This window comes from Ursus americanus, chromosome 9 (genome assembly GCF_024610735.1).
Source record: "Ursus americanus isolate L20-20 chromosome 9, mUrsAme1.1.p, whole genome shotgun sequence".
NCBI classification, from domain to species: Eukaryota; Metazoa; Chordata; class Mammalia; order Carnivora; family Ursidae; genus Ursus; species Ursus americanus.
The window spans coordinates 1787250-1815123 of record NC_142135.1 but is presented as its reverse complement, the minus strand read 5'-3'; the positions used below and the strand labels follow the sequence as shown (position 1 = coordinate 1815123).

The following is a 27874-nucleotide window of genomic DNA, read 5'->3' as shown; positions in this document are numbered from 1 at the left end:
TGAATGGGGGCAGCACAGCTCTGCGTTCAGGGAATCCTGGGTTTGATGTGAAAAATGGCTCCAAGCCTTTCTGAGAACGTTCTGCCCACCATTTCTTTGCCCAGTGGAACATGGGTAGGGAGGGCAGTGTTGTCAACCAGGGTCCCCCATGGGGGCAGAGCTGAACAGGACCTTAGAGGTCATTGCCACTGAAACTTTCCATTGACAGGTAGGGAAACTGAGCCATGGGGAGGGTGACTTGCTCAAGGTCTTGGGCAAGTCGATGGACAGGGGTCTGTGCTCTTGGCCCTGACTCCAGTGCACTCTTCCTCATCCCACTGTCCCCGTGACAGGGCTATCGGTGTTGTCGGTTCTGGGGGAGGGCCCTGAAGGCAGCAGCCAGGGCCATCCTGGGGGCTCCCTGGAGGAGGTGGCTTTCTGCATAGGTGGTCATCAGTGCTAAAGTAGCCGGCTTCTTCTGCACAGGGGAGCAGCCAATGGGGCTGGGGGCTTCCTGAGTCCCTGCGAGGCCAGAGCCAGCAGAGCAGGGCCCAGCCTGGGTCCCCGGGTGGGTGCTCATCCTTCAGAGTGTGGAGGAAGGACGAGGGGCAGGGGAGTGTTCCCGAGTGGGGTGTGTGCCCAGGGTTAGTGTGGCCAAGGGTTGACACGCAGGCTTGTCCCACACACACCGTGACTCCAGCCTGGGGCTCCATCCCTCCGAACTTCCGCCTCCTCCCCCGTCGGACAGCAGTGGTCGTGTGTTACTCAGGGTGGGCCTGAGGGGCGGACCAGGTGAGGGGGCCCTGCTGAACCAGGGTCTGCAGCATGGGGGCCACTGCGTGCTGCAGGCCATGCCTTCCCGAGAAGGTGGCCCCCCGGTCAGGGGCTTAGCTCCAGGTCAGCTCCGGCACGGAGGCCGGGCTTGGTGAGCGCCGGGTGGCTGATGCTGGTGAAACCAGGAGCTGAGGCCTGGGGCCCAGGGCCTCTCCCAGGAGACTGGCCTGCACCGGGTGCCGCCAGGGCTGAGCATTCGGAGGCCGCTGTGCCAGGGTGGGCAGGTCTCAGTCTGTGAGGAGTTTGAGGTCTTGTTTTGTAGGGGGGTCGGCAGCTGCAGTTGGGGGGCTTCTGGTGTCGGCCCCTGCACCCTGTCGGTGTACGTGAAGGTGGGACCCCCTCCCCGTATCCCAGAAGGGGAGCTGAGGCCAGAGTCAAGCTGCCCGGCCGCTGGGAGCCTTGGTCTCCTCATCCATGGGATGGTATAGTCGTCGGCCGGCCGAATTCCGGGACCCCTCTGCGGGCACGGGTGCGAGCTCAGAGCCAGAGTGCCAGAAAGACCACCTGGTGCGGGCCAGCCGGCCAGCCTGCCGTCGAAGTGCACACCGCCCTCTCCTTTCCTGGCCGGCTCTGGGGCTGACCCCAGGGGCACTGAGTGGGAGGGCCCAAGCACGACGGTGAGACCGCTGTCATGCAGTCTGTGAGGGGCTGCCCGGGAGGAGCACGGGGTCTGCATCCAGACAGGCCGGCGGCAGCCCGGGGTGGAGGGACCGATGCTCTGGGGGCACCCTGACAGCTTCCTTCCTGCCCTGGGGGCGGTTTAGGAGGGGAGCGTGAGCAGGACTTGTACAGTGGGGCCCTGAGGGGTGAACAGGAGTTCACCGGCTGAGCTTAGTAGAGAGGAGTGACAGTCATGCCAGGGAAGGTGAGGAAGGCACAAAGCAAGTGGGAGACAAGGTGGGGCTCAGAGGGCAGGGCGGGGTGCAAGGCCAGTGCCAGGGAGAGATGGAGCTGCATCCCGAAAGCGGTGGGGAGTGGGGTGGCTGGGGGGGCGGTGACAGAGGATGGTAGTGGGATTGGGGTCTCGGAGGGATCCCAGCAGGAGTGAGGGCAGAGTACCCCAGCCGGCAGTGGGGTGGTGGTAGAGGTGGGCTGGGCCTGGGGCGAGACGGGGTGCCACCTGCCTCTTCCCTGGCTGAGGTTGGATGGGGGTGGGGATTTGGGTCTGAGCAAGTGGGGGCATCGGGAATCCTGGGGACTGGAGTGGCCACAGGGGACTGGAGTCCAGGACAAGGGCCAAGAGTTGATGGTGAAGATGGGGTGCTGTGGCCGCACCCCAGGAGCCAGGGAGGTATGAGATCCCAGGCAGGGGCATGGACCCAGGCGTCCCCCCTTCACTGCCGCCCGAGCTGTGCGTGGACCCGGAGTGTCAGATCCCAGCTGTGCCACTGACCGCTGGAAGGTTGAGTAATGGCTCTGAGTCACATCTGTGAGGGGGCGATGCTGCCTGCGTCCATGCTGCAGTGGGACTGAACTCAGCGAGTGATGACAGCACTGCGCACAGCCTGGCGGGTAGTGGCGCCCGAGAGGCACGGCTGCTGCTGCTGTGTGCGTGGCTGTGATGGACCTGAAAGGGCAGCCCCAGCCTCACCAGGGTCAGGGCTCAGCGTGTGACTGGGAGTCAGGGCAGTTTGCCTGGGAGCTGTGAGCCATGGGTGGTGCTGGAGCAGTAACGGGAGAGCAGACGTGGGGAGGAGGAGATCTGTGTTTAGGACGCATCGGATGTGTAGAGGGCTTAAGAGAGGATTGAAAGTGGGGAGTTTAGGTAGTAGAAACTAACGGTAACCGTAGAGACAACCAGAGAGGATCCCTGGGTGTGGGGCGGGGGGGGGGGCAGTACCCTGGGGAGTCTCCAGGCAAGATGATGGGGCAGAGAGATGAGGGGCTGGTTCAGATTGAACCTTCCGTGAGGGTCTCTGTGAGGTGCTGACATCTAAGCTGAAGCCAGAGCCAGCCGTGTGAAGGTCAGAGGAAGAGCACTGGGCAGTGAGGGGAGCATGTGCAAAGGCCCTGGGGTGGCACCAAACTTGGCTAGGGAACCGGTCTCCGGCAGGAGGCCGGCTGGCTTCTGCCCTCTCGCTCTGTGTGGGTTGGGGCCAATCTCTTGCCCTGGAGGTCCCCACTCCAACCTTCCCAACAAGAGCTAGCGTTCCTTGGCACCCCTGCCCACTCATTCTGTCTTCCCTCCCTTCCCCACATCATCTAGAACCTGCGGGGCCGGGGCTGTCAGGAGTGACGGATGAGCCAGGTGGAGAGGAGGAGAGAGTGGGCGGGCAGGTGGGCAAGCTGGCGGGCATGTGGCTGCCAGGCCGAATGAGGGCACATGGAGGCAGATGGCCACAGAGGTCGGGGCCAGAGCCAGCCACAGAGCGGGTGCGAGCCACTTGCTCGGCCTCCCATGACCCACGTGGCCAGCCGGGCTTCGAGGTTACCCAGCAAGTTCAAGGGTGCGGGCCGCAGCCCAGAGCCCCCGCTTCCCCAGGTCCTCCAGCTCCCTGCGTGGAAACACAAGTTTGCGCCCGAGCCGCACCCTGGGCCGTGCCTCCAGGGACCGCTGACTGCTTGGCGACCTTGGCTGACTTTCTCCCTTCTCCCGGAGCCTGCCTTCCCTGTCTCCTCCATTCATCTAGCACTGCACTGACTGTGTCCGAGCCCGAGGGGGCTCAGGAATGGGAGGACACCGGGCCGCAGGGACGGGAAGTCGCCCCCAGCAGCGGGCCCCGGGCTGGAACCCAGCAACACCCAGAAGGGCTTGGGGGCCAGGAGGGGGCGTTTCCAGCGCAGGGAAGGGCAGTCCATGCCACAGGAACAGCATGCACGTGGGTGGAGGGCACAGCATGGCTGGCGCACCGCGCTGGCAGTGGGTGGGGGCAGCAGCGCAGGTGGGACGGCCGTGGAGCACCCCGTTCAGGAGCCCTGACTCTAGGGGCCTAAGGAAGGTAGAAGGCGCCAGTTCGGGGCAGGATAGTTGGGCCGGGCCTTCCAGAAGCCAGTGAAGTGGGAGGGTCTCCCTGGGCAGCCTGCCGGGATCAGCAGGGGTCAGAGAGCTGCTCTGAAGGGTGTCAGCCTAGTCAGACTTGGAGCAGGGACAGGAGTGCCCCCTTTAGGGTGAGGGAGCCCCTGGAAAGCCCCGTGTCCCCAGCAGAGCACCTCCTCCCTCAAGCGCAGAGGCCGCAGGCTGGGGAGGGGCTGCAGAGACCGCCATCAGTCCCTCCGAGTGTCCTTGGTTTCGTTGCACAGGAGCCTTGCTCCCTCCTCAGCAGGTGCGTGCTGTCCTCGTGCTCGTGCCCTGCCCACCGTGCAGCGGCCCCCGGCGTGGACTGCGGGGGTCAGGCAGCGGCAGGGCCTGAGCACGTGACGCACGCGTGAGCGGGGATCAGCTGGCGCTCAGGGCTACATGGTGGGGAGCGGCTGGGCCCATCGTCCAGCCCGAGCCCCCCCACCCAGAGGCACCACCGCATGGCAGCTGGGAAGGGTGTTCTGGGTGGAGGGACCACCTCTGCAGTGGCGGGAGCAAGGAGGCGGCAGCGCCGGAGGGCGTCTCACCCGACGGAGGCGAAAGGGGGCCAGGCCGGGCCCAGTGGCCTTTGGAGCGTTCAGAGGGTTGGGGAGGGGGTGGACGGGCAGGGGGCACTCAGAGCAGAGCAGGGGTGCGATCTCTAATGCCGTTTTACAGAATTCTCCGGCCAAGCCTGGAGAAGAGCCGTGAGGGGCTGGGCCCGGTCGGGGGGCAGGGGTGCAGCGCAGGGATCTGGCGGAACAGAAGGGAGGGCGAGGGAGGAGTGGAGAACAGGGGTGCTTGGCGGGGCTGTGGGGCAGCAGGTGCTCGGAGTGGGAACTGGCTTTGAGGCAGTGGAGGCCGGACGGATGCAGCTGGCTCGGAAGGGCCCTTCCAGGAAGCCCCGTGTCCTGCTCTCGGCGGGTATTCCGGAAGCACGCAGCCTGGGAGAGCTGTCCCTGAGGTGGGGCTGGCACCCCATGACCTGTCTGTGACACGGGGAGATGGTCCTCCCCTGGAATTGGGGGCGTCCGTGAAGTGCAGACAAGGTGTTCGTCGCCCGGCTTGGCAGGGGCTCTGATTAATTAGACCAGTGACCGGGCGGGGGGTGCACACAGACCCAGCCCCCCCAGAAGCACAGGCCCGCAGGGGGCACGGGGCGGGGCGCGGTGGAGAGGGCGGGCTCCCCCCCCCCCCCCGGCACCGCCCCGGCCTCACTCCCGTCTCTCTGCCCCGGAACCCTCAGAACATGGAGAAGGTGGCGGCGCCGTCGGTGACGCTCATCGTGGGCTGCGGCGTGTCGTCCCTCACCCTGCTCATGCTCATCATCATCTACGTGTCCGTGTGGAGGTGGGGCCGGGTGCTGGGGCCACGCGCGGGCCGGGGGGGGGGGGGGTCCGGTCTCGTCCCTTCTCCCCTGAGGGCGGCCACGGGGCTGGGCTGGCCCAGAGCTCCCGCCCAGTCAGCAGCGCCATCCGCCCATCTTCCCCTGCCCACCGCTGTCGCGGACGGACTGCGCCGCCGCCCCCCTCTCCCCTCTGTCCCCTGCCTCTCCGACAGCCCCCAGCCGCTGCCCGAGTGCCGCTCCCTGGACGCCGAACGGTAGTGACGGGGTGGGGCACGGGCGCCCTTCTGCTCCTGCCCTGCACTGCTGCCCACAGAAGGTGGCCACGCTTTCTCCTACCCTCTGAGTGGGCTCCCCGCCCAGCACCCCACCCTGGGACCTCAGAGCCCCACCTTCTGTGTCCTGCCACGGGGGCGTGCAAGGCCACAGCCTTCTCTGAGCCCAGGGTCGCATCTCAGGGCAAGAACCTCTACTCGCACCCCTGCCCCTCACTCCCCTCCCCCAGGCCACAGGGCCTCATCACAGGACCCCCGGACCGCCTCACCAGGCCCGGTTGGGGTGAGGCAGCGGTGTCCTGCTCTTGGGGGGAGGGACGTGTATGTACACGTGCAGGCCTGAGCCCGGCCCGCGCGGCCAGGATGGGCTCAGCGTCGGGGTGTGTGAGGGCGAGTGTGTGCCTGCGGGACGGGCCTCCCCTCCCTGCCCCCAGAGCCCTGCCTTCAGCTGCTCGGAGCAGAAGTTTAGCACAGGGAGTCTGCATCAAGGTCACCCACCCATGGCAGTGGAACTGATGTTGCTCCCCGAGGCCAGCAAGGAGGGATCGATGTGTCAGTGGGGGCAGGCGGCCTGTGTTCCCCAGCTCCCCCTCCTCATCCTGCCCAAGGGCAGAAGCCGATCCAAACCGCCCAGCCCCCCACCTGCCCAGCCCCTCCCCGGAGGCTTCTGTTTCTGGAGACCTCTGGGGCAGGGGGTCTGGGACAGCCCCTCCAGCCCTGCCTGCTGCGGTTCTGAGGGGTTTGCCCATGGCTTTCGAAGCACCTCCTTCCCGAGCTCTGCTGGCCAAGTCCCTGCCCCGTGAGCCACAGTCAGGACCCCATCCCAATGGTCCCCATGAGAAAATGGAGACCCACAGAGGAAAAGTGACCTGCCCAAGGTCACATCATGGCCCCTGAGGCGCAGCCCTGTACTCTCTGCTCACCACCTGGTGGGATCTCAGCCCCCAAGGCCACTGGGATGCTGCACTGGGAAACGGGAGCCAAAGGGATGGTGGCTAATGCTTCCTGCATCCTGCCCCTTTAATCTGAGCCACAGCTCCGAGCAGCAGGTGCTGTTCCCTCCATCCATCTCACAGACGTGAAGACTGAGGCACAGAGGGGTTGGGCCACCTGCCTGGTGTTACACAGCCAGGATGTGGCTGAGCTGGTGCAGGCATAGGCTCTGAGGCCCACCCTCAGAACCACTTTGTCTTCCTGTGTCAAAGTCGGGATCAGACAGGGTGGGAAGGCTGGGGGCTAGGGGGACAGCTGGGGTGAAAGCCAGGAGCAGGCAGAGACTGAGACCCTGGAAATGAGCTGTGTTCAAGAGATCCAAAGACAGGGAGAGCATCTTGCACAAAAAGGAGAAGCAGTTCTAAGGATAAGCCACCCCTACAAGGAACAGGTGGCTGTGCTTGGCGTTTTCCCATGGCCCTCCCTGGCACCTGACTGTGTGCCAGAATTTAGTATGTGGTGGAGTGGAACAGGTGGTGTTGGTGATGGTGGTGACGATCATGGTGGTGATGTTGGCGGTGGTAGTGGTGGTGATGGTGGTGATGATGGTGATGGTGGTGATGGTGATGGTGGTGATGGTGGTGATGGTAGTGGTGGTGATGGTGATGGTGGTGATGGTAGTGGTGGTGATGGTGGTGGTGATGGTGATTATGGTGGTGGTGGTGGTGGTGATGGTGGTGATGGTGGTGATTATGGTGGTGGTGGTGGTGATGGTGATTATGGTGATGGTGGTGGTGGTGGTGATGGTGGTGATTATGGTGATGGTGGTGGTGGTGATGGTGATTGTGGTGATGGTGGTGATGGTGGTGATGGTGGTGGTGATGGTGTTGGTAGTGGTGGTGATGGTGGCGGTGGTGATGGTGGTGATTATGGTGATGGTGGTGGTGATAATAGTGGTGACAATGATGGTGATGTGGTGGTGGAGGCAATGGTGATGGTGGAGGTGATGGTAGCAGTAGCAGCAATGTCTGCAGGGATAAGGTAGTGCTCTAGTCTTGATACGGCCACAGGACCCCAGTGCCTGTGGAGATGAGGCCCCGTTGGGCACTGAGCCCGCTCTGTCCCATAGGTACATCCGCTCGGAGCGGTCCGTCATCCTCATCAATTTTTGCTTGTCTATCATCTCCTCCAATGCCCTCATCCTCATCGGGCAGACCCAGACCCGCAATAAGGTATGTGATCTCTGCCCTTCTCTGCACATCCCAGTGCACCCAGGCGGGATGGGGTGATGGTGAGGACCCCAAAAGGATCCCAGGGAAGCTTAGGGAGGAGAGTTCTAGAGCCGCATGGAGTCCTTCATTCTCCTCCTCTGACTGCGGCTGGACCCTGGCCTCGGCGTGGGGACATGGTGTCTGGAGTTCTCCGGCTGGACTGGCACTTCTAGATGGGCTGGTTCGAGCCGCCCCCGGCCTGCCACTGAGGCCTGGACTGTCGTCTTGTCTGTGTATAGCCATGCGTCCTTGGGGGTGACTTGCCCTCCCTGGGGGTTGAGTTCACCACCTGCTGGGCAGATGGGCTCACAGCAGTGCCTTCGGGCGGGCTCCTGCGGGCACGTGCTGTGTCTCCAGATGGGTGAGGATGAGGGGGCCAGGAAGGTCTCTGTCCTTGGCAGTCTGTGGACCCAGTGGCACACCCCCCCCGGGGGGGCAGGGACACCGGATGTTCCACAGGCCACCTCGAGGCAGTAGACCAGGTGACCCTTCAGTGGCTTTGTGCCAGGGGCTCTGACCACATGACCACTGCGGACCCCGGGCTTGGACCTCTCCTAGCCTCACCGAGCCCCTCCCCCGGGGCAGGCCTGGGAACGGGTGACCGGGCACCCGCCCCGCCTAACCCACCCAGCTGCCCTGTCCAGGTGGTGTGCACGCTGGTGGCCGCCTTCCTGCATTTCTTCTTCCTGTCGTCCTTCTGCTGGGTGCTCACCGAGGCCTGGCAGTCCTACATGGCCGTGACAGGCCGCCTCAGGAACCGCCTCATCCGCAAACGCTTCCTCTGCCTGGGCTGGGGTGAGTGGTGCCGGGCAGGGGGTGGTGGACCCCCCCCGCCCCTGCCCGCTGTCCCCGCCCCTTGCGGCCCTGTCCCCCGCCCCCCCCCGCAGCCCCTGCCCACTGTCCCCACCCCTTTGCGGTCCCATCGCAGCCCCCCGCAGCCCCTGCCCTCTGTCTCTGCCCCTTATGGTCCCATTCCCCCCCTCCCTGGTCTCTGCCCACGGCCCCGTCCCCCCTCCCCGGTCTCTGCCCGCTGTCCCTGCCCCTTGCAGCCCCTGCCCCTTGTGGCCCTGTCCCCCACCCCCTGCCTTGCCCTTGTCCTCCTGGTGCCTCCATGGGGTTGCCAGGTAAAATATGACGCCAAGTTCTATTTGAATTTCAGATAATGAGTTATTTTTTAAGGATATCCTCTTCAATGTTTGGGACACACTTACAATAAAAATGAGTTCTTTTGTATCTGAAATTCAAGCGTGACGCGGCGTCCCGTGTCTCGTTTGCTGACCTGGCCGCCATGCCTGCAGTCCTGTAGGCCCCCACCCTCATCCAGCCCCTGCCCCTCTCTCCCGTGCTCGGGGGACCCTGTTCAGGGTTCGCTCCCACCTCGCCCCATCCTCAGGGCTGGAAGGAGGCAGAGGGCGGACAGGGGCTTGGATGGTGGGGGGACTCGCTGCCTTTGTTTCTGGTCCTTCCACAGGGCTCCCCGCGCTGGTCGTAGCCATTTCTGTGGGATTCACCAAGGCCAAAGGGTACAGCACCATGAACTAGTGAGTCGGGGCAGGGCGGGGATGGGGTGGAGGCCGCTCGGCTCCCCCAGCCCCTCCCACTTCTCTAGAAGGTGACAGCTGCCTGGTGCCCGCCTCGCAGAGGAGAGCCAAGGCTGGGAGAGCTGGGGGCCCCGGGGCTGGAGGCTCTCTCCCTCCCCGGCTCCTCCCTGGCAGTGGGCCGCAGGATGGAGGAAATGGGGGCTCAGGGCTGCTAGAGCTTTTCCCCTCCTCCTTAGGTATCCTTGGACAGGTCTGTTAGCCTCGGTTTCCCCTCTGCACCGCTGTGTCCACCCTGCATGACTATGGTGACAAGGGGGCTGTGTGGCCCCAAGGAGGGCAAGGCAGGTGGTGAGGGGCCTATTTCACAGATGAAGTCGGTGAGGCTCTGAAGGGTCAGCTGGGCCAGGCAGGTCCAGGGGCCTTGAATGCCAAGCCAGGAAGCTTGGGGTCACCCTAAAACCAGTGTGACTTCCCAGGGTAGGGGGAGAGGAGCCAGAGGCAGGAGAAGGGGCCGGTGCGGGCTTGGCTCACCGTGGAGCCCCAGGGGGACAGGCCATGGCTGGGCCCTGGAGCAGTGCCCCACTTGGGCAGCAGGGCCAGTGGACATGAATGACGGTCCAGTTACTGGAACCCACAGGAGGGAGAGTGCCAGGAGGTAACTGTGGGCACTGCCGCAGAGCTGAGAGGGTCAGGGGTGGATCAGGGGAACGCCAGGGATTCTGAAGGCTGAAGAGGAGTTCGTCCGATGGCATGCGGTGGAAGGCTCGGGGCAGGGGAAACAGCACGTGAAGACTGCAGTGTCTTCACTGGGTCCGGGGCTCCCGCAGGCCGCCATGCGTAGGGTCCAGGAGATTTGGGGAAGTGCGGAGCCAGTGAGCACATGTGGCGTGTGGAGGGGTCGGTCAGACGTGTGAGCAGAGGCCTGGGTGACCGGGCCGTGGGGCCTGGGTTGAGTGGACAGGTGGAGGGCCAGACCAGGGACCCAACCTAGAATTTTGGCATCGTGTCCAGAAGGGTCTGTGCATGAGATGGGGGAGGGTGCAGGAGGAGAGTTGGGGAGCCAGCTTGGGGCGGTCAGGACACCCTCATGTCTGCCCTGTGCTTGCTTCCCCCTCTATAAACCGGGGTCCACGGGGCCGCGCGGGGGGCGCTCCCGAGGGCTCAGAGGCCAGAGCGAGCTGCGGTGTGCCGTGCGTGGGAGGGCCTGCTGGTGTTGAGCTCCTTCTGCTCCCCAGCGTCTCACCTGCCTTCCCGGGGGGGTGGGGGCGTCACGCCTGGCCGCTGACCAGCCTGTCTCCCTCCCCAGCTGCTGGCTCTCCCTGGAGGGGGGACTGTTGTACGCCTTCGTGGGACCGGCCGCCGCTGTCGTGCTGGTACTGACCCCCTCCCCGCTGGCCCAGGCTGGGGCCTTGGGCTGTACCCATTGCCCCTTCAGGGTGACCATGGTCAATGAGGGGTGGATGGTGTTCCTGGCCCCCCTGACCTGCCCTCAGGGTACAGGGTGCAGAGACTGGGCCACAGTGGGGGCCTTCTATTTCTGTGAGGACCTGCCAGGAGATCCATGTGGGTTCACGGGGTGAGTGGCCGGGGGAGGGGCTCGAGTGGACAGGTGGCTGACGAGGGCAGCAGGGCATGCCTGCTAGCAGAGCCTGAGGCTGGGGGGCTGGGGCGGGACCCTTGCTGCTACCGGCCATCACGCTCTGGAGAAGGAAGCGGCTGCCTGTTCTCTCTCACCACGAATTCCCAAACGCCTTCAGGGTGGGATGCGAAACAGTGCCATGGGGCACACAGGGTTCCTGTCCCGGAGTTCAGGCTGGGCAGGGGGAGCCGGGCACGGCTGGGGGCCTGTACCTGCCCAGCCTGAGCCCGTCCCTGTCCAGCCCTCTGCCCCTCACGCAGGGTCACGCACCGCCATGTGGTGGGGGCCCCCCGGCACAGGCACAGGCATGGGGAGGCTGGACGGCCCCCGGTGGGCAGCGGGCCTAGCCCGAGGGTCCTGGCTCCTTTATTCCTCGAAGGGAGAGGCCTCCGTGCCCTGCATGTCAATGTGGCCCTTCAGAGAGCAGGCCAGCTCGCCATTTTAAAGAGGCGACCCAGGAGCAGGGGAGGCTCAGATGATGGAAGCAGGAGACCCCAGCCCCCACGTCCCCTCCCAGGGTGTCTGGAGGGCAGGGCTGGGGCCGATCTGCTGTGGCCCCCAGCCCAGGGCCCCCTCAGTAACATGGGGACACGCAGGTAAAGACCGTACAGCGCCTGCTGCGGGCAGGGCGGTGACGGCTGGTGTCCTGTCCCCTTCTGGCCCTGGCCTTGTCAGAAAATGAGGTCACCCAGGAAAGACGCCTCCACCCCAGTCAGGCCCTCCGGCACTGGTGCCCGCGTCTGGGAACTTTCCGTTCGCACGGGGATGAAAGGCAGGGCCTGACCACTGTCGTGTGCGGAGTCAGGGGCGCTCAGAGCCGTGGGGCCGCAGGGAGGCGGCCTCCTCCTGCCTCTTATCCGGGGGGCCTGGGGCCAGGCCTTGGACCTCAGGCAGCCTCTGCACAGTGGGAGCCCAGGGGAGGGCACTCGGGGGGAAGGGGGCAAAGGAATGAGCCGGGAGCCTCCCCACCCAGGAGGAAGGCCGGAGAGGGGAAGCCCCGAGGTCTCCAGGGCCACTCCAGGGCCAGCCCCTGGGGACAGCTGCTGTTTGCCGCAGGTAGCGGCTTGCGGGCCGCGAACGCCAAGGAGCACTTGTTAGGGGACAGGTGCCCGGCAGGAAGGGGTCAGGAAAGATGCTGTGGCAGAGAGCGCAAGAGCAGTGTGCCCCCAGGTAGAGCCAGGATGCCCCCGAGACGGCCCTTAAGGGGGGCCCTAGTGAGGGGTGAGCTCCCTGTCATGGGAGGGATATAAGGAGCAGGGGTGCTGAGAGGTGGGGGGGCGGCCACAGGGCACGCCTAAGGGTGGATGGCAGCTAGATCATCTGAGGTCTCTTCTGTGGTCGGAGCAGGGGAGTGTGCTGGGGCCAGGCTGACCTCTGACCTCTGGACAGATGTCAGCCCAGCTCCACGAACTGCTGCTGACCATGGTGGGGATGGCAGATGGGCCTCTGGGCTATTCAGTGCAGGCCACCCTGGGGGGTCCAGCCTGTAGAGAGAGCCCCTCACATCACCCTCGGCGCCCCCACTGGGTCATGCTGGCCCCTTTTCGTGTACAGCCCCGCCGGGCAGGGCTTCCAGCTCCTCGTGGAGCAGGTCCCACGGGAGGGTCACATGGGGGGCTTGACCTGGAGCACCTTGCCCTGGGTGGGGTCCTGTGGCAGGAGAACCCCACCTGAGAGCCAGGGCTCTGGGGGGAGCCGGCCAGGCCCGGGAGACGGTGCTGGGGGGCTGGCGAGCCTATGCCGGTGGCTGTCCTGGAAGCCCCACCTGCTGGCCTGGGGAGCGGTGCCGCAGACCGGGTGCTGCTGCGGGTGGGAGCCCTGGTGTGGAGCGCCGAGTGCCCGCCCCGTGCCCCGCCCCCACGGCCGTGCCCCGCCCCCACACCCACTCCCTCTGCCTGACAGGTGAACATGGTCATCGGGATCCTGGTGTTCAACAAGCTGGTGTCCAAGGACGGCATCACCGACAAGAAGCTGAAGGAGCGGGCAGGGTAGGACGGGGCCCACCTCACCTGCATTGAACTGAAAACTCAGCCCGCTCGTCCCCACCAGGCCCCAAGCAGGCGCAGAAACTGAGGCACGGGAGTCTGGAGGCTCACGGCCAGTCCTGGCCTTCCTCTGTGCCTCAGTGTCTCTGTCTGGCCTCTGGCAGGTCCTCAGAAACCATGAAGCTGGTTGTTTTCAGAGGCCCTGCCCCCGCAGGGACCACTGGGGCGGTGGGAGGGAGCCCCTGGCCTCCCCCTTCCCTACCCTGGGGTCGGGTGACCCCGAACAAGGATACACCTGCCCACCCTTATGGTGCCTTGAGCAACAGGAGGAGAGCACACGGGGCAAATAGGGTGTTCCTCCCGCGTGGGGAGGCTGAGCCGAGAGGGCAGTGCGTGGCCAGAGGGCACACGGTCCCGAGCAGCTGGGCGGTGCCCAGCAGGGAAGGCCAAGTGGGCTTGGGACAGTGCTGCTCCTCCAGCCCCCCAGAGAATGGGAGCCATGAGGCCACGGACGGGGGCCACATCGGGCTGAGACAGACCCCTCTCTCCGTCCTGCCCCAGCCCTCTGAGCCCTCCCCACCTCACCTCTGCCTGTTGCTCTGTTCGTCCCTCTGCCCTGGCTGGTGTCTGCATGGGGGTCCCGCCCCGCTCCACTGCCCTCTGTGCCCGTCCTCGATGTCTGTCTCTGTGTCTGTCTCCCTCCTCTTCCTGCGCCTCCTGCTTACCCTCGCTTCAGGACACCATCCCCTTGGGTCCCTGATGGCTTCTACTCGTGCTCAGAAGCCTGCTGCGCGGCTTTGGGGGATGCGTGCGATCTGGACAGGCGGGCCTCGCCGTCTGTGGGCCTGGGTGCCCCACTCCCTGGGTGGCGTCCCTGGCAGTGGGGCTTGACGGCCCCCGCCCGCCCACACGTGTTCCTGGGAGGCCCCGGGCCGCGCACGGGGTCGGAGCGCTGGAGCAGTTCACACGCAGCTCCCGCTCGGCGCGGCACTGTCTGGTTTGCTTCCCACAATAACCCCCGAGGTCGGCTCTTGTGTTCCGTTCCCATTTGTACAGCCCAGTGGACCGAGGTTGAGGCGGGGTGAGCGGCTGGTGGTGTGGCTTTGAGCCAGTCAGGCAGGCGCTGGAGCCCAGCGTGTCCGTGTGGCTGGATGCCTCCTCGGGCCCGTCCTGGGTGTGCAGCGGGTGCCCTGGCTCGGAAGCGCTTCCGGCTATGCCCGCGGGGCCGTGCAGAGCCCTGCTCCCCACACGGACAGGAGGCACCCTGCTCGCCGCTGAGCTCTTACTGGCACACACACGCACACACGCAGGGCCCGTGGCAGGGCGCTGCCCAGCTAGCTCCCCAAACCCCAGCGCACTGGCAGGCGGAGCCCTCGCCCCCTGGCTGGGCCGGTGCGTGGTCAGGACAGATTCACAGAGACCAGAGGGAAGTGGCCGTGGCCTCCCCCTGATATTTCTGCTTCTTCGTGCAAACATGGGCAGATCGGCTCCCCCTCTGCTCTGCGCGGGCACGCACGGGTGCCAGACCCGGACCACCACCATCTCCCTGAGGCTCCCTGCTTCCCCTGGGAGCCCCCCCACCCCGGGTCCCCCACCCAGGACTAGCCTAGGGAGGCGCGGGTGGGATCGCTGCAGTCAGTGAGCACTCTGCCCCCGTCCTTGCGAGAACAGTGTCGGCTCTTGTCTCAGACTTTGAATTTCACTTCCGGTCAGCTGCCCCGGGGCCCCCTCGGGTGAGCCCTCAAACGTGCCTAGTGTGGAACCCTCTCTCCAGCCGCCAGTAATGCCACGTTAGTGCCTCTCGCTGCCGGCGCGCCCGCCGGGCTCCACTCTCCTCTGAGTTACACTCTGTTTTAAGCTTTTCCTGTCCTGTCACCTCTGCCGTCCGCTCTAGGGGTCCTCCCCTAGCCAGCCCTTCGCCAGACTCGTCCCCATCCAGGGGCCTTGGGACAAGGTGGACCCAAGGGCCAGTGCGGCCGGAGGGGATGGGGCCGGTTCAGCGTGAGAACGCGCTCGGCTGGTTGGTCATTGGCCTGCGGTCGTGCTGGGGGCTGGGGTGCGCTCTGTGTGAGTGTGTATGTGTGAGCGTGTGCGTGCGAGTGTGTACATGTGTGAGCCTGCGTGGGTGTGTGGACAGTCGTGCACCATGGCGGCCGCGGGATCAGGATGGGACGGGTCCGCTGAAGCGGAAAGCTGTGTTGGGAGGGCCGGGCGGGGACAAGGCTCTGGGAGTACGCGCTGTTTGCTTCACACGCCAGGCTGTGCCCTGATAGGCCTGTCACGAGAGCCTTGGGGGACAGTCCCTGAGAGGTCAAGTGGCAGGTTGGAGGCAGGGGCCCCGCCCACCTGGGTCCCTGCTCCCGCCCCTCCCCCACCCCACCACAGGGGCATTGGACTTTCCAAAGGGCCGGGTGGTCCCACTGCCCCCTGGCCTCCCCGCCAGCTCCCCTGCTCCCCACCCATCACCCCCCAGCTGGCACCCACTCCTCCACGTGGCCCTCTGCCCTCCGCAGAACCCTGCAGAGGCTGGGCTGCGGGAATTGGAGTAATTCACGGGTCTCCAAGCCCCAGCTGTCTGCTCCCCGCCTCAGGCCGCAGACGTCAGGCCCCAGGCCCGGGGGAGGATGACTCAGAGCAGGACGAGACTTCCCTGGGAGAGCTGTGCCCCGCCCTCCTCCTGCTCAGAACGCGGCCAGAGAAGGTCTGTTTCCGGAAGGGAGGAGACAGACGAGGGAGCCCCACCCTCCATGGGGAGACACAGAGGTTTGGGGTCGGGGAGGGCAGTGCGCGTAGTCATGGAGGGCCCCCTTCTCCGGGCATCCAGCAGGTGCGGGGGGAGGCAAGCCTGGGTGCCAGTACCCCTGCTGGGGCCTCCGCCCTGGAAGGAGGTGAGGAGGGTCTGTGACGTTTGGTTCGGAAGCTCGTGCAGCGGCCAGAAGAGAAGAGGTGTGGGGGCTTCAAAGCACCTCCCGGCTCCGGCTGGAGCCGTCCTGAAGAAGAAATGGGGCTGGGGCGAGGCTGGGGACCTGGGTTCTGGAGCGGGGGGAGGGGGTATGGAGGCGGGCCTGTCTTCTGCACCGGCGCCCAGACAGGGCACAAAGGGTGCAGAAGCAGAGGGCACAGCTCTGGGGAGAGCTTCTGCCCCCGTCCCCTGACCAAGGTCCTGCTGGTTTGGGGGTCCTTCTCCAGGCCGGACTTCAGGTCCTTCCATCCTCTCTCCCACCAGCTCCATGCCCCCAGCTCCTTCCCGGTGGCCCTGGCCCCTGCCTGATGTTCCTTGTGCCCCTCCCCCCGCCCACTCCCCACTTCTCCTGCCCCACCTGCTCCTGCCTCATCCTTTTGACAAGGATGTCCTGTAAGGAGGGGAGCAGGTGGTCCTGACCTCAGCCCCGACCGCGGCGAGGACAGTGGCCCCAGCGGCTCCTTGGAGCCCCTGCATGGCAGTCACCTGCCCATGGGGGCAGAGCGCTGGAGGTCATCATGGTGGTGAGGGCGGGGTCAGGTACATTTCCCAGACACCCCACTGCACACCAGCCGTCGCGCTGGCACTGTCTGCCCTCACCACACCTTGAGGACATGGCACAGTGACGGCACTGTCCGGAAGAGGCAGGCTCAGAGCGGCCACGGCATAGCCCGTGGTGGCACAGAAGGTGCCGGGGGCAGAGGGCAGTGCCTCTGGGCAGCCCCTCCCCTGGGGACCAGCAGAGCAAGGCCTGCCAAGAGGATGAAGTGCCTGTGGGTCTCTGTTCTTGTCTCTGCCTCCCCCCTCCCCCTGCCATGTTTGTCTGTCATCTCTCTCCTCTTGGAGCAGCTCTCTGGTTCTCTCTCTTTCTCTTCCCGTCTCTGTCCAGAGCTCAGAGGCCTGGCCAAACACCTCCCTCCATGGCCGCCTTATGGTTGGGACCCCGGACCCCTGGCAGGGGGACCTGAGGGCCCTGGGAGCTGGAACCAGCAGGTGGCCCCCAGCTCCTGCCTCCAGTGTGCCTCCTCACCTGTGCCCTCCTGGACAGTTAGGAACCTGGGTCTCCCAGAGAGGTCCCTCCCTCCCTGCTGCCCAGCCCCCGGGGACCACCCTCGGAATCTCCAGTCTCCTCTGCCAGGAGCCCTCAGGCCGCTGGGCGGGTTGGGGCAGAACTCTGCTCCCTAGGAGGGGCCACGAGGCTGGTGGGCCCAGAGGGGAGAGGCGGGAGAGGAGGTGAAGCCCAGCGGGGGAGGGGGGCGCCCCCGGGCGGGGAGGGTGGGGAGGGCGCCCGGGGCAGTGCTGACACAGCCGCCCGCTGCACTGTCCACAGGGCCTCGCTGTGGAGCTCCTGCGTCGTGCTGCCGCTGCTGGCACTGACCTGGATGTCGGCCGTGCTCGCCGTCACCGACCGCCGCTCCGCCCTCTTCCAGATCCTGTTCGCCGTCTTTGACTCACTGGAGGGCTTCGTCATAGTGATGGTGCACTGCATTCTACGCAGAGAGGTGGGCCTCGCGGGCACGCCCCTGCCAGGCCCTCTGCGCGGCCGACACCTGCAGCGGCCCTGCGGGCAGATCCTGGGACCGGGCGGGAGGTGGGGGCGCAGCTTCCAGGCCCCTCACTTCTGCAAGGCGGGGCTGCCAGAGCGGTGGCTCCTTAGTGAAAGCGCTTCCTCCCAAGAACGCCCCCCACGCGCCCCATGCTGGCTCGGACTGGGAGGGCGGCTCTCTCCCCTGGGGTGTTTGGGACCCAAAGCCACTGGAGACGTAGGTGGCTTTTAGCACCACTGAGACTCCTGTCCTGGAGCGCTCTGGGTCTGTCTCGGAGGGAGCAAGAGAGGGCAGTCACCCACCCGTGCCAGCTGCCCAGGAGCAACAGTTAGGGGACCTGCTCTGATCTCAGGAGGCTCGAAATGTGGGTAACAGTGCTCTTGGCGTGGATGCACGAGGTGCCATCGCGAGGCTGGATGAGGCCAGGTGGCCTCGGAAGCTGAAGGGGCACGAATGGGTGGACAGACACGTGGAATGACCTCCCCTTCCCCTCGGAACCTCCTAGAAAGATAACAAAGTGATTTTAAAGCACTTAGATTCAAAAGGATGAAAAGAAGCGTTTTGCCGCAAACCCTGGGCTTTTGGGGAGAGAAGAACAAGGGGTCATGAGCTCAGCCCAGCCGAGGAAGCTCGGTCCGCAGCCGGCAGTGGGGGTGGCCCAGCAGCAACTGCTTCACAGCCCAAGCCAGAGCGCTTCTAGAAGTGGGACTCCCGGGCCCTCGGGACGCCCAGGGAAGGTCTGTAGCGGACGACTGGCGGTCCGTTTCGGTAGCAGCATGGACCCCTCCTGGGCTGGCAGTGCTGCCCCCACCCGGCCTCCCCCACCTGCGGCCCCACCGTCCCCCGTGGGGCCCTGGACTGGGGGCGCCCGGCACAGCTGAAAGCATGCTGAGACGGGGATGCGTGAGCCTATGTGCTGGCGCTTGGGCACCGCGTCGCCTGAGGCCCCCAGCTGGCGGACAGGTGAGCGCCGAAAGATGGGAGGACAAGAAGCCCACGTTTCTGGTGTTGGGACGGCCCCATTGACAAATTCCAGCCCACAGCCCCTCCTCCCACTGCGTGGAAATGTCCTGGTGGGTCATGAGCATTCTCTCTGAAATCCTGAGCACCCGGAGAGCCTGTGCCTGAAAAGTTACAGAGCTGAGCAGCCGCGGGCCCCAGACACAGACCCGAGCTGGCGTCCCCAGAGAGAGAGACCGCCCCCGCTCCCCAGCCCCGCACCTGCAGGTTTCTGGTCCTGGCCGTGTTTACTCGCATCCGCGGTTCTCGCTGCGGGCCGCCTACTGCTCGTCTTCCACACACGGGCCAGCACAGGCCTCCTCGCTTCGGTGGGCTGTGGCCGGATGTCACACTCCTGCCCGGCTGTAAGGCCCCGCTCATGACCCTCGGCTGCTGGCTGCTGGCTTCTGGGAAACGAGAACAGCAGGCTACCAAGAAGGGGCATGCAGAGACCAGGAGGGAGCTTTGTAGGAATTCGGACCCGGAGGCAGAAGCGGGAATACCCGGAGCGTGGGCCCACCCCCGAGGAGAGTCAGGTGCCCCGGAGACATGGTTTCCCAGGAAGGCTGGACTTCCCCATCAGCCTCTGTGACCTCCTGGGGTCCCACAGGTGGGGTCTGTGCTACAGGGACCCTGCGGCCAGGGGAAGGTTGGGAAAGGGCCCCCATCCTCTGGTCTCTGCAGGGAGGGCTCCAGGGGGCTGTGCTGAGGAAGACAGGCCAGCAGGGGGCAGACAGGGGCGATGCCAGGCAGCTCCAGCCAGTGCGATGGGTGTGGAACATTTGGCAGGTAGACGAGTAAGGTGGTCATCTGAGTCTCCTGGGGAGGGAACCGAGGGGGTGAGGCTGGCCAGGTGGCCTTCCTGGAGGAGGAGGCTATGAGGCACTTGGGGAGACCATTTGGTGTTCATGCCAGTGGAGAAAGTGGTTTCCCATCTGCCATCTCCTGGACCGTGGCCTGCCTCCACTGGGCAGCAGTAGGCGCTTCGAGATGTTTGCTAGGCGGGCGTGAGTGCAAGGATGGGAGGAAGGCGCACCTGCACAGGCGGCCCGAAGGCTTGATTGCTGTCCCCGGCCCTGAGGCCAGCAGGACTCCAGCACCGCCTCTGAGTAGCTGTGTGGCTGCAGGGAAGGGGGACAGGTCCCCAGGTCTGTGCAGTGTCTGGGTCTTGGAGCCAGGAACCCCGGCGCACCCTCCTCCCAGAGCCCCCCCCACTCAGGATGCCTCCTCCAGGAAGCCCTCCATGCTTTCACCACCCCTGTGCCTTCCGTTATTCCCTTTGCCTGTCGTGGCCTTGAGGCGTCCGCTCCTTGAGGGTGGGCACCGCTCACTGCTGTGCTCAGGGCCCAGAGCAGGCAGTGCGGAGAAGGTGCCAGCCTTTGCTCCTTGCTCACGCGGCCAGCTCTGTCCGTCCTCCGTGGATGAGCTTTGTGCTGGCTACTTGGGTGGCCCCGGACGCGGAGCCACCATCACCCCTTCCTGAAGAGTCTGTGGGAGACCTCCATCGATGGATGTGCCCCACAGACATGCTGTCCCCCCCAAGGCCCTGTGGACGCTCAGGGGGCGGGTCTCCAGGGGAGCGAGGGCGGGGCCCCCGGCTGGCCCGGATGGTGCGGACTCCGGTGCCTTCTGCAGCCTGACGGGGGTCTGTACGGACACATCCAGCCAGGAGGGCTGCAGCATGCTCGCAGGGGGTCCGGAGCTCCTCGACTTTGGAATTTTCACACCCATGAAGGGCACAGAGAGAATCTCCGAGAGGGAAGGGGGGCGAGGCCCCGCACAGAGGCCGCCCTCGCAGAGATGCCCCTCTGTGCTGCTTGCCCTTGCCTTCCCGCCACCCTGCGAGGATGCAGTCCAGGGCTGCTGGGGACCGCTCTGCTCTCTCTCCCCAGGTCCAGGACGCCGTGAAGTGTCGCGTGGTGGACCGCCAGGAGGAGGGCAACGGGGACTCGGGGGGCTCCTTCCAGAACGGCCATGCCCAGCTCATGGTAGGGCTCAGAGCTTGGTGCCCCCCACGGTGCAGCCTCACGCCACTTAGAGCTGCTCTGGGCTCCAGCAGCCCTTGGGAAGAGCTCCGAGCCCAGCTTGAGGCTGGGGACACTGAGGCTCACCAAGGTGACATCCCCGGTCTGGGGGCGGGCAGGACCCAGATGGTGAGAGTCTGGCTGGGGCTGGCATCAACGCACCCCACCCCCACTGCCACAGTGCTCTTGCCCAGATGCCAGCCTCTGGGGGCCGTCGCCTCAGCTGCTGCCCTCCCCCTTCTCTGCACTTCCCACACCCCCTCATTGCCCTCCAGCCTGGCCAGGATGGGACTGGGCTCACTTGGTCTCCATCGGGGGACCAGCCCTGGCCTGTCCATGCACCTTCCACCCCGCCCTGGCCTTGTCCCCAGCCAGGTCCCCTTGGGCACTCTGGCATCACGCTGTTCAGCCTGAGGTGCGACAAGCCCCTCCCACCCTGCTGCCGGCCTCACAGGTGTCTGCTAAGATGCCCCCTCCAGGGAGCCCTCCCTGATCCCCCGCCCCCATTCCTGCCATCAGGCCTCCTATTCAGGTCCTGGCGGCGCCCTGGCTGAATCCCCCGCGCTGTTGCTGGGTGCTGCTGCCTGCTCCGCTGGGTGCCCCCGGCGCGGTGAGCCTGGCAGGCAGGAGGTGCTCACTCAGTCCTGGGGTGCCCAGCCTCCTCCATGAGGTCGTGAGCGTCACAGGCAGGGCTCCGCAGATGCCGGCCGTCAGACCTGAGGAGGCTTCTTGGATCCTCAGGGGCGAGGGCAGGGGTCCCAGACCCCCAGGCACTGCTCCTGGCCTGACCTCTGACCTTCTCACAAGCCAGCCTCTGCATTTGCGGAGAGGGAACCTCCAGGTTTGAGATGAGGACCCAGCGCCACAGCCCCTGGAGAAAGCCACGCCCCCGCTGGCAGCGGCCTCGCTGGCTTGCCCCGCCCACTGGGGGGGTCTCTGCGCGGGGCTGCGTGGCCCCCTCTTGCCTGCCCCAGCTCCAAGGCTGCGGTGGGGCCGGCGCTTTAGCAGGGGCCTCGGTGGCTGCTCAAGGGATGGCTGGTCTCACCCTGGCACGGATATCCGTGTCCGAACCCCGCTCTGCCTGGCTGGCCGTCCTCCGTTTCCTCGTCCCCAGGGCTGTGGTGAGGACTACAGGTGCCATGGGGCAAGCCCCCCACACCCTGCACACCAGCAGGGGGCGGCCTGGGCAGCAGGGGGCTCTGGTGCGAGACCCTTTGTGCCCCCTGCCCCATCGGGGGATGTGAGGGACAGAGTGAGGGGTTCTCGTACTCGAGTCCCAGGGGGCCGGCGGTTGGGGGAGACTGAGCCAGGCGCAAGAGCGTGAGTGCACTGTGGTGGGACCAGACTCCCACTTCCCTGCGGAGCCACAGACGCCTGGGCAGGAACTGCCAGGCACGCACGTACACACACGCACACACGCGCGTGCACGCAGGAGCAAGAGTGTGCAGGGGCGGGGCCCCCCAGCAGGGTCTGCTGGAACACATGAGCACACGGGCACCCTTGAGCTCGTAGACCCCGTTAGCACTCAGCGGCGTGCACGCACATGTGCACGCACACGCCCCTTCGAGGTACAGCACCGCTCACTGTGTCCCGCCAGCCCAGAGGCAGCGCGGTGCGGGCAGCAGCCCAGCCCCGCTTGCTGGCTGGCAGGCCCTCACCCCACCCCGCCTCTGTCTTGCAGACTGACTTCGAGAAGGACGTGGATCTGGCCTGTAGATCAGGTGAGCGCCTGCCAGGTGAGAGCGACAGGTGGTCCTCGCCTGGGTCCACTTTCTTCTTTTTCTTTTCTCTGTGTGTCTGTCTGTTCATTCGTCTGTCCTCATCCCACCTCTGCCTGCCACAGCCCACACGGTGAGGTTGGATCAGATCCTCCCAGATGGTGGGGATGCTGCCCGGAAGGCCTGGTCTGCACCGGGCCTGCGCCCCCGCCCCCAGCCTGGGCCCGCACCAGCCACTTCCTGCCTCCCCGCCCGCAGCCCTGAGGCTGCGGCCAGGGTCTGGGGAAAACTGTGCTGGAGCTCAGGCTCAGCAGGGGTGAGGCCCGTGCTGTGCGGGCGGAGCTCTCAGCCCTGGGGCAGACCCTGGGCCCCGTGCGCTGGGCCTGGCCCTGTCCTCTCCCCGCCATGCCCCCTGCCTCAGCAGCCACACCCACACTTCTGTTCTTTGCTTTCCACGCTCTTCGTTGGGGCAGTGAGGCTGGACGAGCTGTGTGAGACGGGAGCTGCCCGCCTCCACCCTGTCGCCCACCTCGCCACCCACCCCTGCCTGCCCTCCCTCAGGGCCCGCGCTCTGTGTTGTCTTCATGTCTTCATCCCCAGTCCAGCCACCGAGGAGGGTGGGTCACGCTTTCGGAACGGGAGACGGCAGTGGCAGCGGGGGGAGAGCAGGGAGAAGGAGCTACCACCAAGCTCTGGGCTAAGGCTGAGCTTCCCGGAAGCAGGTGGAAAAAGGAACTCAATTGCCCAAAGAAAGGGAGCCCCTCAAGGGCCATTGTTCTGTGAGCCAGGCCTCTGAGGCAGTGACAGGCAGGATCTTCCAGAGCTGTGGAAAGCCAGCTGGCCACCCTGCCTTGCGTCTGTCCGATATTTGGGAAGCATCTTCTCTAGAGACAACCGTGGGGGCAGGTGCTGGGACAGCCCCAAGTTGGCAGTGTCAGCTGCTGCCAGGTGGACCCAGGAGGGCTTTCTGGAGGAGGTGGCCTCTGGTTGGGCTGACTGGGGAATTGGACAGAATGGTCTTCCACCTCCCGTCTTGGTCTTACGTAGTCTAGGCAGCCTTCTTGAGAGGTGACCCCAAAACTCAAGGGCCTTCAGAGGCTGGGGCCCAGCCCCATTCGGGTGGTCCTGGCTTCTCTGAGCTTCCGATTTGTTCCTCATCAGTAAGCTGGCCCAGTGGGGCCTGCGGCCTCTCAAGCAGTTAGTGGCTGGGGGTGGGGGTGAGGGGGCACACGAGCTGGGGGTGTGGGGGCCTAGAGGAGTCAGATGTGGGGCTGAGTAGGCGGGAGACCTGCAGCTGGGTTTGTGCGGGGTGGGGTGCACCCTGCGTCTGTGGGGCTTAGCGCTCACTCAGGAGGGACCCTGGAAGGGCGCAGGTTTGGCGGTAAAATGGCAGGTCCCCCACTGGGGTGCCCAGAGGAGGTCGGCGTCTAGAGGCTGGAGATGAGAGGGGGCCCGGAGCTTCCGAGGGGATGGCGAGTGGCCGTTCGCTGGGAGGGTGTGTGCTCATGGGGCAGCTGCGGGTGTTCGAGGGCTGGGCAAGGGTGTGGCAGGATGCCTGTCCACCTGGCCAGCAAGGAGAGGGCCCTGCGGTCACCGCAGGCTTCCGAGGACGGGCCCTGAGTGGGGCGCGGGTGGGCAGCTCGGCCTGGCAGCTGTGTGCTCTCCATGGGCCAGTGAGGCTGCAGTGACTGGTAGGAGCGGGGCGGGTGGTGGGCCAGCAGGAGTCTGGGTCAGGGGTCATGTGGTCCCATGCCCCTGCAGCCGAACAGAAGTGGGGCAGCGAGGCATACGGGGCCCGGCTCCCCAGGAGCGGGCTGCCCCACCCCAACGCCCCGTGAGGAGCTGTGTCCCCGCTCTTCCAAGGAGCAGGGGCTGGCTCCAGGGCCGACAGGACCCCCAGCTGCCGGGGAGAGCGGTGTGCGGGTGGTGGTCATTTGTCCTGTCTACGGGGGCACACAGAAGCACCCCATGTTCCAGCCTTGTTAGAAAAGGCGAAGGAAACCCAGCTGCCGCAGCACCAGACCCCACACAGTGGACCCCCGCTGACCAGGGCAGGGGCGGCCCGCGAGGGACCTGGGCACCGGGGACCACAGCTTCAGGGCCGTCGGAGGGGGCGTGCCCGAGCAGGACCTGGCCGGGGCACCCCCGAGGCGGCCCTGACCCCCTCGCCTGTCCCCACAGTGCTGAACAAGGACATCGCGGCCTGCCGCACAGCCACGATCACGGGCACACTCAAGCGGCCGTCGCTGCCCGAGGAGGAGAAGCTGAAGCTCGCCCACGCCAAGGCGCCCCCCACCAACTTCAACAGCCTGCCAGCCAACGTGTCCAAGCTGCACCTGCACGGCTCGCCCCGCTGCCCGGGCGGCCCCCTGCCCGACTTCCCCAACCACTCGCTGACCCTCAAGAAGGACCGGGCACCCAAATCCTCCTTCGCCGGTGATGGGGACATCTTCAAGAAGCTGGACTCGGAGCTGAGCCGGGCCCAGGAGAAGGCCCTGGACACCAGCTACGTCATCCTGCCAACGGCCACAGCCACGCTGCGGCCCAAGCCCCAGGAGGAGGCCAAGCACAGCATCCACATCGACCAGATGCCCCAGACCCGCCTCATCCACCTCAACATGGCCCCCGACGCCGGCCTCCCTGCCCGCAGCCCCCCCACCCGCCAGCCCCCGGAGGCCCCCCCGGCCCAGCCCCCACCTCCCCCACCCCCACCACCCCCACCACCCACCCTGGAGCCAGCGCCCCCCAGCCTGGGGGAGCCCGGAGAGCCCGCGGCCCACCCGGGGCCCAGCTCGGGGGCCGGGACCAGGAACGAGAATGTCTCCACCTTGTCCGCGAGCTCGTTGGAGGTGAGGGCAGCCCAGGGGCCCCGGGGGCAGGGCGTGCGGTGGGCGCTGCTGGTTTGGGCTGCGGCTTAGCAAGTCCGGGCTGGGAATGCTGGGGCCGGCGTCCCGCCTCCCCGCTGCTGGAAGGAGCCCCTCGACAAGAAGGGGAACGTGCTGGGGAGCTGGTTCGCAACAGGGCACGCCCTAGGACAGCCAGCCCACCGTCCTCCTTCTGTTCTCTAGCCACGCTTCCCCTGGCCCTGCTGGGCCCTGGTGACCCGGAGCTTCTGGCCTGTGCCACAACGGGGGTCTCTCCCATTGCAGAGAGGCCCATGGAGCTGGACTTGAGCTGGCTTGAATCCAGCCCCTTCCGTGGTTGGGGTCAGGGCAGCAAGTCCCTCCTTAGACCAACCTGAAGCCTAGACTTGACCCCCAGCCCACCCAGCCTGTGCAACATGGGGCTCAGAGACCGGGTGGGGGGAGCATGGCCGAGCACCCTCAGGGAGCCCCGCCCTCCCCGGGGCCCTGCTCCCCCTTCCTGGCTCCCTGCCTCCGTGGCCCCCCAGCTGTGCCGCTGGCCTGCATCCAACTCCCCTTGTCCCCAGGAGCACGTCCTGGGCAGGCTAAGCCCGATGCCCTGGCCCAGCGCTGGCACCGGCCCTACAGGGATGGCCCAGGGCACTGTCTGGCTCATTAAGCGGGGACAGAAGGTGATGAAGATCTTCCTAGGTTCACTCCCACTCTAGGGTGGAATACCAGAGCTGCCTGTGACTGTCCCTGCCCTCTGGGCCCCCCACCTCCTGTCCACCCTCTTCCTGCTGAGCGCTCATGCTGGGCCCCCACCGTCTCAGGCCGCGGTGGCCTGCAAGGGGCCTGGGCTCTGAGAACCACAGCTTCAGGGCTGTCAGAGGCGTGTCCCCCAGGGCTTGGCCGAGACCCCAAAGGCATGGGGCCAGGGGCTCCCTGGTCCGCCCCATCCTCAGGCAAGGAGAGGCCTGGATCTGTGGCCCGGGAGGTTTTAGGGAACCGCTTGCAAATGCGCACAAACCCCTTCTCCCCACAGCGGCGGAAATCGCGGTACGCAGAGCTGGACTTCGAGGTGGGTCCTGGCGTCCCCTCCCCCACATGGCCGGGCCGGAGGGGCTCTGTGCCCCTCCAGCAGGCAGGGAGGGGCAGGGCAGCTCCCCTCCGGGCTCAGGCTCCGCCGCCCCTCCCGCCCCGCAGAAAATCATGCACACGCGGAAGCGGCACCAGGACATGTTCCAGGACCTGAGCCGGAAGCTGCAGCACGCGGAGAAGGACAAGGACGCGCTGGGCTCGGACAGCAAGGTCTGGAGCGGGCGGGGCCTTGGGGCGCTGGGTGGGGTGGCGGTGCGCGGGGGGCTGCTCCCGGAGAGCCCTTCTCCGCCCCCCTCATTCATTCGTTCTTTCCTGCCACCTTTCCCGGAGACTGGCCTCACCTGGCCCATGCTAGACCCTGGAGGGCAGGGCAAGCCAACGGGCCTTCCTGGGCAGGGGGGAGGCTGTCTGGAGGGAGAGGTGGTACACTGGCTGCCTCCCACGGAAGGCCACGGCCGAGGGAGCGGTGCCGGGCAGCTGCCCCCACTGCAGGCCGTCCCCTTGTGCCGACCCCACAGCGGGAGGTGCTCTGCTCCTGGGTCTCCCCCATTCCCCACCTCTCCGCTCTGAGGCCCCTTCCCCTCTGTTCTGACTCTTGTCTTTCCCCGCTCCCCGTCTGATTTTGCTCTGTGGCCTCCCTCGTGGTCCCTCCGTTCATCCACCGCCCACCGGCCAGCAGCCAGAAAAGCCGCAGACGCCGAACAAGCGGCCCTGGGAGAGCCTTCGGAAAGCCCACGGGACGCCCGCGTGGGTGAAGAAGGAACTGGAGCCGCTGCCGCCGTCCCCTCTGGAGCTGCGGAGCGTGGAGTGGGAGAAGTCGGGCGCCACGATCCCGCTGGTGGGTCAGGACATCATCGATCTCCAGACTGAGGTCTGAGCAGGTGGGCGGCGGCCACGCACCGGGCCACGAGGAGGGACGCTGCTCTGCCCGCTCCTGCCACGGGACGGGTACAGACATGCTCTCGGGCTGCAGGCCGGGCCCGCGTCCTGGCCTCAGGGCGCTCGGACGGCGGCCAGGCGGAGGCCCGCAGTGCTGGGACCAGAGCCAGAAGGGACAGGAGGCACCGGCGGCCCGGGTGGGCACAGGGCTCCAGAGGCCGGAAGGTGCCTCAGACTCTGCCCTCCTCCAGCCCAGCGCCGGCGGGCAGGCGGGCGGGCCGCCGCGGACAGTGGCCGGGCCAGATGCGGCCGGCACCCCCAGGATGCCTCCCTGAGCTGCCGCAGCACAGGGCCAGCCTGCTTGGCCCAGCTGGCCTGGCACCATTTTTTAGACACCCCTACCCCTCGGGAAGCAGCCAGCCCCCCCCCCACCTTTCCAGGGCCCGGGGGCCCGGGGCCCCTCCCCAGACCCAGGTGGAGAGCACAGCCCTCTCTCTCACCTGCGCCGACCCCAGGGGCAGGACTAGAAGCCCACTCCGGGAAGAGCAGGGGTGGGGAATCTATTTTTTCTCTCCTTTTCTTTTCTTCAATAAAAAGAATTAAAAACCCATGTTGCGTCTGTGTGGCCTCCCTCTGCGCAGCCCAAGCCACAGCTCCGGCCCGCTGGGGTGGCTTCTGCTGAGCGGCCTTGGTCTTTCCACCTGGTTCCAAAGGGCTGGGGAGGCCTGGTGGGCAATGGGGCTCCACCCCTGCACCCTGCCTGGGTATCAGGAGCCCATAATGTGTGGACCTTGGCCCCCAGGCCCGCAGTGGTGTGGCCCCCAGGGGTGCTTTGAGGGAACTGATGGGGACCCTCGGATGCCGGGCTCCCTTTCTCCCCCGCCCCCAGCCTTTTAGACCCACGGGGACTGTTGGTGTGCGACTTCCCTGTGCCCGGAGCCGTTGCTGGGGGAACATTTGGGGACTGAGGCAGAGGATGTGGAGGGAGGGAGGGAGCCTTG

At 66.2% G+C, this 27874-nt stretch overlaps 1 protein-coding gene across 6 annotated transcripts in view; it reads left to right on the top strand.

Moving 5' to 3' along the window:
* ADGRB1 (adhesion G protein-coupled receptor B1) overlaps nt 1-27483 on the top strand; it is a 79985-nt gene extending 52502 nt beyond the window's left edge. The window contains exons 19-31 of one of the 6 annotated variants that reach the window (XM_087864551.1): nt 5058-5161; nt 7494-7596; nt 8280-8430; nt 9107-9158; nt 10483-10549; nt 12718-12803; nt 17093-17264; nt 20201-20296; nt 22014-22068; nt 24232-24899; nt 25939-25974; nt 26100-26204; nt 26671-27483. In XM_087864551.1, the coding sequence (XP_087720677.1) occupies nt 5058-5161; nt 7494-7596; nt 8280-8430; nt 9107-9158; nt 10483-10549; nt 12718-12803; nt 17093-17264; nt 20201-20296; nt 22014-22068; nt 24232-24899; nt 25939-25974; nt 26100-26204; nt 26671-26871 (1896 nt within the window). In that variant the 3' untranslated portion in view covers nt 26872-27483. Of the gene's footprint in view, nt 1-5057; nt 5162-7493; nt 7597-8279; nt 8431-9106; nt 9177-10482; nt 10550-12717; nt 12804-17092; nt 17265-20200; nt 20297-22013; nt 22069-24231; nt 24900-25938; nt 25975-26099; nt 26205-26670 lie in introns of all 6 variants that reach the window. The other 5 variants (XM_087864550.1, XM_087864549.1, XM_087864548.1 and 2 more) reach the window with 5 other exon arrangements.
* Nucleotides 27484-27874: the final 391 nt, after the last annotated feature.